The sequence below is a fragment of the Balearica regulorum genome, chromosome 9, assembly GCF_011004875.1.
Source record: "Balearica regulorum gibbericeps isolate bBalReg1 chromosome 9, bBalReg1.pri, whole genome shotgun sequence".
In the NCBI taxonomy this organism is placed as follows: domain Eukaryota; kingdom Metazoa; phylum Chordata; class Aves; order Gruiformes; family Gruidae; genus Balearica; species Balearica regulorum.
Window position 1 is genome coordinate 2,196,491 of NC_046192.1, and position 13,828 is coordinate 2,210,318.

Below are 13,828 nucleotides of genomic sequence, written 5' to 3' on the forward strand. Positions count from 1 at the left end.
TTGAACCGCACAGATGCGGATGCAAAAAAGACTCAGGGATTTTTTGATTGCCGAGGACCTTGAAGGCTAAAGCGAGCCCTGCCTCTAAGCACAGACAGCCTGGTTTATTTTGGTGCCTAGCAGAAGAATCCTTTTTCTTACATCCCATTTTTCAGATCAAGGAGGACACGTTTCAGTAGCTTTCACTTTACAGGTCAAGCTGATCCAGTCAAATACGTCACTTCTTACAACGGGAGGATAACAAGGCATCCCAGAGAGCTCAGGAACTAAAGAAAACTACTTTTTTCCACACAAGAGGGTCAAGAGTATCCAACTACACACCCCCTCCACACAGCCAAACACTTGATGTTCACCTAGACATATACGACTAGTGGGCAGCCACCGCAAAGGCTCTCTCCGCAGGGTTACACACGTGTGAACGCAGCCCCTGCTCCTTGTCGTCCTGACTCCCTTTCCCAAGGTCCCAACACACTCTATTTCTATCTCAACACAGCAGGGGGGAAAAAAAATTATCCCATTGCCCTGTACCTAGCAAGATCTCAGGGAATACTGCCTCCTCCGCCTGCAGAATGCTGCAAAACCCAGACACCTGCAATTATACACATGGATACAGGCACACACACACACATTTAACCCCTGCAAAGTGAAGGGTGACCCAAAGCGCTGTCACACCCACGAAAGAACATTTGTAGCACGCCAAAAGACAGGCCGAGCCTGCAACAGCTTCCTACTTGCGAGATGCTAGGCTGGCGCAAACAAAAGTACTGCAAATAAATTTCCCCGTTTTTTTTTGTTTCAAACAGAAAACAAACATCTGGCTCAGCCCTGCAAATGCATAAGAAATTCTTTAGTGCTATCGCAGGCATGAGTTCAAAGACACAAAACCCCTCTCCAGCTTCATTAATTATAAAGCTTCCAGGGCCAGGTGATTATTCCAAGGGATGGTTGACACTGCAAAGGCAGAGAAGAATGCCTGAGAAACCCTGCAGCCCCAGATAAAAGCACCTCAGAAGTCTGTGCTTGCTGTGACATCTCCCTCCAGGATAAACAAGCCTTTTTCTCCTTCCCCTTATAAAAAAATGCACATTCTTCAGCACAGCCAAGACTCCAAGACCAGGAGAACATCTCTGGAACAGACTTCTCAGTTATCTCGGGACTGCCAGCTCTCCCATTTCAGTCAGTTCTCCCTTGGAAGGGCTTTGGACTGCACAGGTTCAGTAATCCCTACACCACCGAGAGGTGCAATTACTTAGCTCTATGAATTTACATCACTCAGTTTTACAAACACCTTGTTTCTCAGGTAAATTAAGTATGTGTAAAACAAGTTTTTATCTCTGGCAAGTGTATCTCTGCACTTCCACTACTCACGAGCTAGCTTCCTCACAAATGGAACGGATACGGTCAGTATACAATCAGATGCTCTGCTATTGTCATGCTGGCCGTGAGAAAGGCACGTGTTTAAAAACAAGCAGTGCAGCGAGAGCAGGAAACCGTTCAACTCCTCATACTGCCTTGCTCAACCTCTGTCCACGGCAACTCCAGGAGCCATACGAGAGTCTGTGGCACTGTGTATCTGCAGGGAGAGGAGGTGGGAAAGACAGAGCACGTACACCAGCACAGAGAAGTAATTCAGCAGTTCCCCTCTTGCAAATTTTACTCTTTAGATCACTTTAGATCACATTTTTACAGCCTATTCCCTGAGTGAAGCTGCTCATTACATGTATTGGAAATTGATAAATACTGTAGGATAATAGCTGCTAATTAAACAAATGGATCATCTTCAGTTTCGCTCTTAACTTCTGCCAACATGATGAACTGCCAAATATCTCTAAAGGAAAGGGATATGAAAGCAAACATCACTAATGAGCAAAAAATGTCTTCTAAACTTCTGAAAACACTTTGTGCACGAGGCAACACTCAGTAACTTACTTAAAAACCGTATTATATTTCCTGAAGATTTGTTAAGGTATTTAAAAGCTCTGGCATACCACTATAGGTTCATCTGGGAAGAGGAAACAACAGCTTGCTCCATTTTGCTGTTCAATTTTTGTCAAAATACCCCAGGACCAACAAGCCCTCACCTTAGATCTGGATAGTTAAGGTGTGTGTTCCAAAACTGCTTACCTGTGGAGAGCTCCGACCAGGAACAGAGGCCAATGCCGACTGTGAGCAAAAAGCATGACCGGAGCTTGTCCCCAGCTGCAGACAGTTCAACGCCTCATCACAAAGACTGCACAATGAGAATCCAGAATGGATTTGAAGGTTTTATCCTTGTTCAGAGAACCCCAGAAGAAAGCCAAAATGAAAGGACTTGTTGATGCAAATGTTTTTTGAACTCCGGAACGCAGAATTGCTTGACCAAGTGCAGTCCCATTTTATGGCACGAGGAAGAGGCTGCAGCCTGCAGACAGGCATCCCCTTTGCTGAACTCATCTGCCTAGTCCGATGGTTGGGTTTTGCATGCTTATGTTGCTTTGGAATTCCTATTTCTCAACAGCTGCTCTAAGACAAGGTGAAGCTGATGGAAAGGAACAGAAAACATAACAGACATGGACAAGGGATATCTCCGTCCCTAGGTTTGCCTGTACAAAGGCTGGGAAGTCACAGCCACAGAAGAACTGCAGACTACCCCAGGAAAAAAAAGCAAATCTGTAGGAAACAGATTCTGTTCACTCACCAACAGCTTGCTTTCTTTGAGGAAATACTGAATACATTCCTCAAAACAGGTCACAGATGTATTTTAATGCAGCAGTTCAACTTGACTGGACAGTGTCCGAGACTGCCTAGATTCAAAGTAGGCTGATCCAACTTACACAGCAGTTGCAACTCCATCTGCCGTACAGATGGACCTCCCTTGTTTGGTGGTTCTCCTCCCATTTGATTTCACCTCCAGTTTCCACTACTCTCATTTCTTTTTAAGGGCTGTGGCCACAATCAGAATTCAGCCATTCATTCCTCAGCTATTCTGTAGAACTTCAAGCAACATGCAAGGCAAGATAAAAACACCAGATACTATACAAACAGTAATGGGCAAAAGTTGCAAGAACCAGGAAAGATAAAGAAATTCCACTAAGCGGAAATAACTGGAGAAAATACAGGTAGCCTAAAGGAAAGAGGAATTATATTCCTTTTTCCTTGAAGGACGTAGCTACTCTGGGAGAGAAAGCATGGAAAAGGTGTTGATCAAAGTTCCTGAGGAGAAGGCAAGATAAGCCACAAGAAATTTACTCTGTATATTTGTATGAACAAGAAAAGAGGTGTTTTTCCATTCTGTTTTATTTCAATGCTTTTTACATGTATAAAATATACTTAAAATACTTTACATTAAAATTAGCAAGTGGTTTGCTTCTAAAAAGCACTGTAATCTCTCTGTGAGCGAGTGCACACATACCTCTGATGCAGCTTTCTGACCTACAGCAAGCCGACTAAAGCGTTTGTGGTGTAATACCCTCCATCAGATCAAACATGTTAGAGAGGAGTTTCCTTTCCACGATATCCATCCATTCAGCTCCAAGCGGGGACATCCAGCCTCCCACCCAAGCCCCAGTGGCAACTGGTTTATAGGTACCTCCTCGGTGACAGTTTGGACCCAGCATTCAAATTCAGTAAGAAACATTACTCCTGGTGTCCAAATTGTCTCACTATCTTTTCACTCTCTATTTTCAGTTCCTCAATGTGAGCATTTAGGCACTCCAGGATGTGATGGGATCTCAGTTCTTCCTCTTCCAGGTATCTTGCAGCTATCGATCCAACTGAAGCTGTAGGCAGGGGGCACTGAAGGGAAACAGAGGGATATCAGGTATTCTTCCATTCTGAGTTTGAGTCAGAAGCACCACCGATCCGCAAACCATGCACTAAATACGCTTCCAAAGGGTTCTTGTGTCATTTCTATCTTATCATGCGGACTAAGCACTCAGCTCTCATGCTTGTAGCATAGGTAAATGTCCCTCCCAAGTATTTAACCAACAGTGAAAGCCTTCCAGGCCTCCGCCAAAACTGCAGGGAATAAAACCAGTACCTCAGAACACATAATTTTTCTGTTTCAGCAGCTCCCCTCTCTAAGGCACTGGGGAACTAGAGCTGAACAGAAACAAGCTCGCCGTGTGCCTATGTAACTTGCACTTCACGGGTGGAACCCTGACCCCAGCAGTATCAAGAGGAATCGACTGTTTACTTAGGGGAACTGGAGTTTCACTTCAATTACCAGCCTCTCCACTTCAAATAGCGAGAGGGAATGACACGGCACGTGCAATCATAGCATAACTCCAGAGGTCGTCACTGCGAAATACCGAGGGTCTCGTCCTGGCTGTGTTAGTCCTGCCGTGCACTTACGGTCTACATCTTGCTCCTTGTTTTCATAAAAATCTCAGTGAGCAATATCACCTCAGAATATGGGTTCCAGGGAAGGGAAAGAACTGCCAGATTGGACCGGCACTGGGGATAGGGGATATCTCTGCCTTTTTTTTTTTTTTTCTTTTAATATACCTCCTCTGCTTCCCTGAAATAATGAGTTCCTGCTACAGTCTCGCAGGGGAAGCACAGACCAGATTCCCATCACGCTCCCTGAACACCACTTCAGCTAGCAATGGTCAATAAACTACTCCAGATTCTTTCCTTTATGGTCACGAACTACTCCTGCTACTCACATCACTTACCCACAAGTTCTTAACTTACAAAAATAACATTGTAAACTAGGCTTAATTTGCAAGTTGATGAAGAGAAGCTTCCTGCGCAGGGGCTGGCAGGTGAATTATAAAGTTACTAAGGGGCTGCTTTCCGTTACAGAAAACTTGCCTCAGTGTCTTGGCAAGAAAATGTAACTGGTTATTTCCAAATCCTGGAGTCTCGTGGATTTCTGGGCTTTTATCCACAGCCAGGAATAAAGAGAACCGGAAAAAAAGGCTGCAGATAACAAGCAAATGTCTCCTATCCTACTATTGCCTACTGATGAGAATTCTCCTCTCTTAGTGTTAAAGGAGCTGATTTAAAGACATCAGAGCCTGACCATGAGCAAGGAGTCCCAGTCAACACCAGGAGAAATATTTGCATTTCCTTAGGAACCTTATTTCTACCTTTCAGAACAAAACCCAGCACATTCTCTTCTACTAAACATCAAGCCCTAGAGCTTCTCAGACCCTGAAGTGGAACTGTTCACGCTTCAGTTCCAGCCCTGCAGTCTGAAGTTTCCATTTAGAATATTATAGTTCCCTAAGCTCCCAACATTTGTTTTCTGGACATGCCCACAAGTTACTTTAGTCTTGAAACAATCAAGACCTATTCTCGGTAGTAAACCTCTTCAAGATCTACAAACCTGACAAGCCTCCACTTATCTGTGCGTCAGCCTTAGAGACTCCTCTCTGGGCTCCCCACAAAATACAAATAGCTGTTGTCACTGCTAACACCATACAACCAGAGGAGAAAATACTCCTAAGATTGCTAGCGGAAACATGTCTGGAACAAGGATCAGCACCTCCCAGAGCTACTACAGCCCTACAGCTGCTACAGGGTCTGACAATTACTCTCAGCATCCCTCTTCCATTCCCCTCCCTGCTCAAGTCAGTCTACAGCCCAGTCGTTACAGTGGGTACTGGGACACACGGTCTTGAACACCACAGGCAGGAAGTGATCAAGTCCAAACCTCCTGTATCTTGGGCAAGTGCTCCAGCGACTGCGCTGGGGTGAAAAGACAGAGAAGGTGGCAAGACTGCTCACTACTAAAACAGTATGATCAGCGACTAGGAAAAATAACAGCCTCCCCTTGGGCAGTGAAGCATCCATTTCAGGCTTCCCTATCAGCTGGCATAAGTGGCTTTAAGTTCAGTGTGCTGACTACGGCAGTCCCATTCAGAGGGGTGAAGCTCACCCTGTGTGTTACAGAGAACACAGATGCATAGCACCAGCTCTCAGATTCACCCAGACACTGTATGCTGAAATACTCGGCACTCTGCATTCACTCCCAGCTTCTACTACAGACCCAAGCCAAAAGCTGAAGCAAATTCCGATGGGACAGAAGCAGTTGGTACATGGTACACGCTGATGTACAGCACCAGTATGGGGAGAACCACGAGCTTCTGGAAATAGCTCATCAGTTAAACCAAACAAAGCCCTTCCCCAGAGAGTTCTGAAGAATAACCACATGGCTCTCACTGTCCAAGTATTAACCATCCAGCAGAAGTTTTTCCTTTGGTTTGATGTATGCCTAAAGAATGATACATACCGCGCAGCCAGATCATACATTCAAAAATCCGGCTCCTTTTGCCAGATGAGAACCCAGCTATATCCTCAGCTGTTGACTAGCAACCAGCTTCTCTACAACTGCTTACCAGAGGCACAGATTCTCTCTGATCATTTGAGACGGATTGCTTAGATGCTTCATCTGCAAAATCTTTGTTTTCATCCAGCTCGTGGAGTAAAGAATCCGTTCCCAGCAAGGTGCCCAAAGCAAGTGACTCCGTGCAGTCCTTCCTGCTGGTCTGGGTGGGCAGCTCACCCGTCTCAGGGGTCACAGCTCCTATTTCAGCAGCCCCCCATCTCTGGGGCTCCCCTTGATGATGCTGAATAGTCCCACCAGGCTTGTGATGTCTTCTCTCTGCTTGTTCATCACGTTTGTGCTGTGCTTCCCCCGTTGTCCTGCAAGGCAGGTTTGAACACATAACTGTTGGACAGTTTGCCTCTTAGCAGCTGAACTTTAGCAAAAACTTGCAGAGAGATAACGATGCACATACAGGTTACTAATAGCCCTGGCAATCCAAACTGGCTCTTGGTTCCATAGAACCTGCAGATGCACATCCAGTCTCTAGGGAATTCTCTCAATCTCCTGCTACTGTAGATACCAAAACCTATGGTCTGCACATCCTAGTGCTGCAAAAGCAAGGAGCACAGCCACCTGGGCCACATCTAATCCCTTCCCCAAAAAGAGCGCACACGGCTACTGAAACAAAGAAAAAGGCAAAGGCAGTCAAAAGACAGCCAAATACTAGCTGGCTTTGCAGAACACAAACCAGCTGGGACTAAAAGCTATTGCATAAAGGCAGATTCCAAAACAGTCCTTTGTGTTCTCCCATACGTACTATGTGCTGGAGATAGATGCTATACGTAAAGCAGGTCATTACAAACCCACGCATGCCCGTGGCTTCTGTTCTCCTTCACAATAAGGAAGCAGCAGCCCTGGGGTCACGCAACACTCACCTGTACTGCACATCCCCGGCCTCGGGCTCTTCATCCTGCATCTGCTGAGCAGTGCCCTCGGGTTCATCCTGGCAGACCTGCTGAGTGAGCTCCAGTTTTGCTCTGGCCTCCGCTAGATCCTTCCGCAATTGCTGGTTCTCAGATTTTAATTTATTTAGTTCAATGGCATAGTCTTCAGTGAGTGCTCCTAGGGTGACACCTTTTCCCTAATAGACAGAGAAGGGCTGAAGTCAAAACTTCTAATTTGCAAGACACCATAGTCAAATTCAGAGCAAAGACCGGCAAGCACTTCCTTATGGCATATCCTCTAATCCCAATTTTGACAGGCAACATTTTCAAGGCCTTCATAAGAGCAAATCAATTATACATGTCTTATTGTGTCTGCATCCAGACAAACTGGGCTGATCTGCCTGAGGAAGTCTCTCTCACCACTGGATGCTTTTGAAAACAGGAAAATACAGACCAAGAATAGTTCTGATGTATCTTAGGATAATGAGAAGGACTACATGACCTCGAGTTCTCCTCCAGCTGTACATTCCAGGATTCTCTCACTTAGCTAAGAGGCAAGCCTCTCAGCCAAAGCTTAGAACATCCAGGTCGCACCCTAATAAACTATCGCAGTCTGAGTAACTCTCCAGATATCAGAGAAGCAACTCTCCAGGTATCAGAGTAGCAGGTTCCGCCAGATAATTCCTACAGGTGTGAAGTCCAGTGGCTTAGCTGTGGATGAAAAGCAACCACTCTCAGTGAGAAACCACCATCCATGGGATCGACCAGCAGGGCTGTCTGCAAGAACACTTCTAGATCCCCTCACTCAAATTAGCGAAGGCCTATGGTAATAATCCAGCAGATGACTCCCCACCTGGGATGACCCGCAGCCCTTTAGAAACTTTTACAAGTAGAAATAAATTTTTTCTTTTCTTTTTGAAACTCTGAAAAACTTGCTTCTCCCCATCTCCTCCTTACTGGAAATGGATATCATTTCCATTGTTTCTACTCCTACAATATTCCCACTTTCTTCTTGCCAATTCTATTAAATTTAGATGCTCAATTCATTCTCATCACTGCTGTATCTAAGGACTTTCTAAATGTGTGTTAGAAGAAACTGGCCAAGATGGGTAGCTCCGGTGTCATGGGGCTGTAGGGCATGTGTCTCTTTTTTTTTTTTTTTTTTTTTAAAGCAGGTTTCTTGCTTTGCAGTTTGCTATCAAGTTTTTGGTAAGTCAGGCAGGCACTTCAAGCAGAAAGGAATGGGCCTTATGTCATTTCAGTCTCAAATCAGCCCTTCAGAAAGCTTTTGGTTTTCTCCATCTCATCAGCCACAAGCTTCTGTTCAACACTTTCCCAAGAACTTGGCACATTTGACAATCACCCCAAACTAACATGAAGAGCCGAGCATTTCCTTCCCACAGATCTGACAGGATAAAAGCTCTGACGATATACTCCCAGTAGGTTTTCAGCTGTCTGAATCCACTCCTTGCCCCCCTAAGGCATCCATTCTGGTTTATGTGAGACAGAACTTGCAAATTAGCCATTTCTGCCTTCACGCAGGCACTAAAATGAACAGCCTTCGAGGTATTACTCCTCGCCAAGACTGCACCTCTTCCATCCAGACTCCCCTTCTCCCCTCTGGCCAAGCTGCCCTCACCGAGACTCATCATGACGAGCGCCACATCAGCAGGAGCCCACCACTGTCCCCTTCCCGGCGCATTGTCCCAAGGCGTCCAGCCCATGTTCCCAGGCTGCTACCTGCCTGTGGAGTGCGAGGGACAGCCCTGCTGAACGGCTCCTCACCAGGCAGGGAACATGCTCTCACCCCAGAAATTGCAAGGACCAGAGCAGTTACAGCTCGAAGACAGGTCAAAAGAACACCAGAGATTTAGAATCAGAGGTTTGAGGTAAACTGGCATAAAATGGAAATGTAACAACATGTACTAAAAACCACGGGCCAGACCGCACAGAGAAGAAACCAAGGTGAGGGCTCTGTTTCTGCAGTTCTCCTCACTACTCTGCAACTGAACAAGATGCTCAGTATTTCTGGGCCTTATTTCCTCACAAATCACCCCTTTTGCTTGGGTTTTAAGTTCACTGAACTCTACCAAGCATTTTGAGGCCTCGGCAAAGACTTTTACTGTTCCCAGGTAGGGGATACACAATGCTAGCCCCTTCCCACCTCCTTTCCCTAATGCATACCTCTAGCATACCGCACTCCGTTTTTTCCAGCATCTCTGAGAGATGACGGTTTTCCAGCCTCAAGGTTTCCAGCTGGACCAGAATTACCTGAGGAGATACAGGCAAACAACAAGCTCAGAAAAAAAGAACACAACACATGCCCACAACACCCTACAGGCATTTTCCACCCTCAATTCAAGCACGAGTACAAAGCAAGGTTTGGGCCGTTAGTTCTGCAGGGACTCTATAGACAAGATCATGCAAATAACCATGCACAGTCATTTACTTTAGTTTTCAAAGATGTCATCATCCAGGCCTCGTTAACATGAGTGATTTCAAAGAATTCTGTGGGACTGCCAGTTACGGGTTTGAAAAGAAGAAGTAAGACAGATTCAGTGAAAAACATAAATTAGAAGATTTCATCAGAAGGGTCTCAAAGCCTTTTTTCAAAAGCTGAAGAGAGAAGGAAACTATTAACATAGCTAAAAACTAGGGTGGTATTCCAAACCTTCAGATCCCTTAAAGAGACAGCATAAGAGTCTTCTGCCTTTTTTTACCCTGTGCTCCACCGCTTTCCTCTCTGCTCTTTCAATCTCTGTTCTCAGCTGTTGTTCTAGGTCTGACGTGGAGCCACTTGCAGACGCGATTGTGATATCCCGCTGGTGTAACTCTTGTGTCAACCTGGAGATTTCCCTTTTCATCCCTTCTAGCTCACTGTTGTGAGTTTGTTCAGCTCGAGAGAGCTGCTCTTTCAGCTGGAGGAAGATACACACACACCACCCACGAGCTTTTAAAAGATGTTTCAGCAAAAAAGCAAAAATATCGCACATGGTAACGTGACATGTAAGCACTGGAAAACAAAAAGCTGTATGTAACAAGCCCTCTGTGCCTGCCTGTCCTTCCTGATTGAAAACCACCTCATCCCAATTCTTTTCCGCACCATAAACTGCTAACTGGGACAAGACATACGTTATGCTGTGGAGTGCTCGAAAAGGCCCATAATTGATGAAATCACAGTCTTTTTAGCTCACCATTCTACCTCTGTGGCGAAGAACAGATACCCAAGGGTTTACCATCACTGGGCAAGCACAGTAACACTTTCATAATATGACCTTGCAATTTGCCACTCTGCCTTCCTGGGGCAGAGACAGTATCTTTAAATAGCTCCAGCCAGTCTTTTCTTCCACTAATTTGTCCTAAGTCTTCTGAATCGATATTAGCTTGTAGCAACTAAAGCTACCCATGGCAAACTTCCACAAGCTAGCTATGCGGAGGGTAAAAATATACCTCTTTGTTTTCATAACTCCATTTGATGGCCACTAGTCCCTGCATTATGAGAGAATAATCATTCCCTATTTACTTTCCACATGACAGGCATGATTTTATTTTTAGTACGTTCAATCTCATTTATCTCTTTTCCAGTTTGGTAAGTCCTATTCCATTCAGCTGCTCCTTGTATAAAAAACACTCCATCCTTTTGGTCATCTTTTTCCATACCTTATCTTGTTTTATTTATCCTTTTTGAGATGGCAGACCTGAATTGCATACAATATTCTGGTAGGCACACCGTGTATTTATTCAGTGACATAGCAGAACAACAACATAGCATAATTTCTTCCCTACTATTCCATTTCATTAGCCAGAAATATTAGCCACCCAAACCTCCAGGATTTTTCTCAGAATTACAAGCATTTTAGAAAATTGAACCAGATGATCTCTGCCTAGCCATGTAAATACTATAAATATGGTGATTTATCTCCATGTCACCTCAATGCCTCCCAAGTATATAAAAGAGAAACAACCACAATAAATCTCTCTTTCCTCCCCAGCAGCCTGTAGGAGATTCATTTATTGTGTGGCTGCTGAAATGTGTAACCAAGCACACATCTCTGGCAAGATCTGCGCCTCTGTACATTTGGAATAAAGGATGAAAGATTTTCACAGAAGTGAGGTTTTTCACTCAAGTCCAATAAGGTTTCTACTCTGACCGTGCACCAGTGAAAGCTCCCACACTAACTGATCTAGACCATTATTAAAAGTCAAGCCTTTCGGAAGGCCTGCCACCCTTGGGTGCACAAAGCACTAGGGTGAGGTTCTCATGGCAGATGAGCTGCTCCATTTCTTCCAGACCCTGGGTCAGGTCTAGGTATCAAGCCTGAAACAAACTCCCTAGAGTCCCTAGAACACACTTGAAGCCCTGTCTCAAGTGTGATAGGACATACTAGGGCAAAACCCATCCCCTGTTCTTCATCCTGGTGGGAGCCTGTGTTAGGCTTAAACTCAGGATTCCAGGCCTTAATTTCTCGGCATATTTGCCCCTCCAGCACTAATTCCACACTGTAGAGAAGTACAGCGTGACGCAGGGGTAGGCCTAACAGACGCTCACAAAGTAAACTGCGCAGCCACGTACAGAAACCTGCAAACCCATCCTCTCAAATCCTCCTTTGTCAGATCTGCTCCTCACCCTTCAGCATATCACCGCCTCCACAAAGATCCCACCGGGAGCTTTGCTAACTGTGCGATGCCACCTCTGCCGAGGCACAGGACGCAGACGGGAACGGCTGACTCCACCAGTGCCTTTCCCACTCTCCAGGAACAAAGCTGCATTACCTTTTTAATCTCTGCCTTTGACTCGGTATGGTGTTCTTCCATCGACTGCAGCTCTTTGATATTCTCATCCAGCTCTTCGCTCAGCTGTACACACCTTGCATTTGAAGACACCAGGCTGGGTGCCAGATGTAAAACTACAGATTAGAATACCTCGAGGAGGGGGGCATGGTCAGAGCAACTTTGATCTTCCAAGCAGTTTCCTATGTCCGTCATAACAGAAACTGGAGTCTTAACCTAGAAGTTCCTTACCAATCCTTTGGTTTCGTTTACCAAAATAATTTCAAAAGAGATCAGGAAGCTGATCTAACAGATAATAACTGTTTCTTGTTTGTTTCTTTACCATTCTAAGATTACAAACTTCCCATGCAAAGGTTAGCCTGAAAACCACAGACCCAGAGAGGAAGACTTGTTTAGAATTCTAATTTCGCAGTAAGGTCTAGATCTGGTTCTTACCAGCTGACTAACAAAGACTCCTTGTCCTATTACCAATGAAGGCGCTAAGCCTAAGCAAGCTAAAACATTGAAAACACCCACAGCGTGCGGTGAAAAGCAGCCAACCAATTAGCAAAACAGTCTCGCTATTAAACTGCAAAATGAATAGCATTTCATTTCTTCAGCCCTTTGATATTTAAAATAAGCCTACAAAAATCAGTGGGACTGGTTAACTTGATGACTACAGTATATTAGGTATTACATTATTATCCAAGTTTCATTGCACATCCAGGGGAAGCAAGCAGCCAGCTACCTGTTCTCAAGATGAGTCACTTCTGACTGTAAGTGCTGTTCCTTCTTCTGGGCAACATCCAGCTGCAGCAGAATGTGCTCCAGCCCCGGAGAAGACAATTCTTTCTCTTGCAAGCGTTCCTCCAAGGCCCTAAGGAGAAACACAAACTTTAATCTCAGCGCAGAAACATCATGTCTGAGTTCACCAATACAGGGAACATAACCACCATTTTCTCAAAATTCTCTGAAAAATACACAAAACCCAACGCTAGGTGACACCTGCATGCATTGTGAATAGGCAAACATATCAGCTGGATCACAGCCTCCTGTTTGAGTTCAGGCTGACTAAAAAAAGACTACATCCCATTTTGATGTTGGCCTCCCTGATCCGGATGCTCTCCCTGCCATTAGCAGACATCCAGCTTGCAAGAAACAGTGTGGCTGTTAGGTGACATACGCCAAAACCTTCTGGCACAGCCAGCAGAACCCTATAGCCTTTGCGTGTTGCCAGTGCAGAAGGGGAAAGCCAAGATGATTTTGTCACATATGTAGTTACTTTACCAAGGCCCTAATCTGACATCATTTAATCGGTGAGAACTTTCACCTACATTAATAAGCACAGTATCAAATCCTGCAAAGCCTCCAGCACTTGACTGAAAACGCCTGGGGGTGAAAAAAAAAAAAAAAGCTGAAAACCTCAAAAGCCCTGTGCTGCCTCCAGAAACTGAGCTGAGTAGAAAGCTGATTCCTTCCACTGACTGTCAGTCGATTTCAAAAGCAATGCAATTTGGCAAATGCTGCAAGGAGGAACAGCCCTTGTGAGAAACTACAGCGTATCATCCTGCACATCAACCAATACAGGCCCAGAAAATGCTTCTACCATCCTCAGTGTGAGAACCTGGAATATTGATCTGGATTCAAGTGGCAGTGAGGCCCAGACGCTACCTGATGAGGAGTTCTTTTGTGTGAAGAGTTTCAGTCACCCTGGCCAGCTCTTTCTGTAACTGTTCGTGGTGCAGCTTGGTGCTGTCAATGAAATCTTCCTGAGACTGCAATGTGGCTCTAAGTTCCATCTTCTCATCCTGTAGCACCTGCACGGGAAGGAGGAGGATGAGGATCAAATCAGTTTGTTGTA

The 13,828-nt window shown here is 45.1% G+C and overlaps 1 protein-coding gene across 11 annotated transcripts in view; it reads right to left on the reverse strand.

The window, feature by feature from the left end:
* Positions 1-3,258: 3,258 nt before the first annotated feature.
* The window catches only part of CEP63 (centrosomal protein 63), a 41,340-nt gene continuing 30,770 nt past the window's right edge, over positions 3,259-13,828 (reverse strand). For 10 of the 11 annotated variants that reach the window (XM_075760744.1, XM_075760741.1, XM_075760738.1 and 7 more), the window contains 8 exons: positions 13,639-13,784; positions 12,716-12,844; positions 11,971-12,085; positions 9,918-10,115; positions 9,382-9,468; positions 7,189-7,394; positions 6,324-6,630; positions 3,259-3,774 (listed from right to left, as the gene is read on the reverse strand). In XM_075760744.1, coding sequence (XP_075616859.1) covers positions 3,616-3,774; positions 6,324-6,630; positions 7,189-7,394; positions 9,382-9,468; positions 9,918-10,115; positions 11,971-12,085; positions 12,716-12,844; positions 13,639-13,784 — 1,347 coding nt within the window. In that variant the 3' untranslated portion in view covers positions 3,259-3,615. The remainder of the gene's footprint in view (positions 3,775-6,323; positions 6,631-7,188; positions 7,395-9,381; positions 9,469-9,917; positions 10,116-11,970; positions 12,086-12,715; positions 12,845-13,638; positions 13,785-13,828) is intronic. The other variant, XM_075760746.1, reaches the window with a different exon arrangement.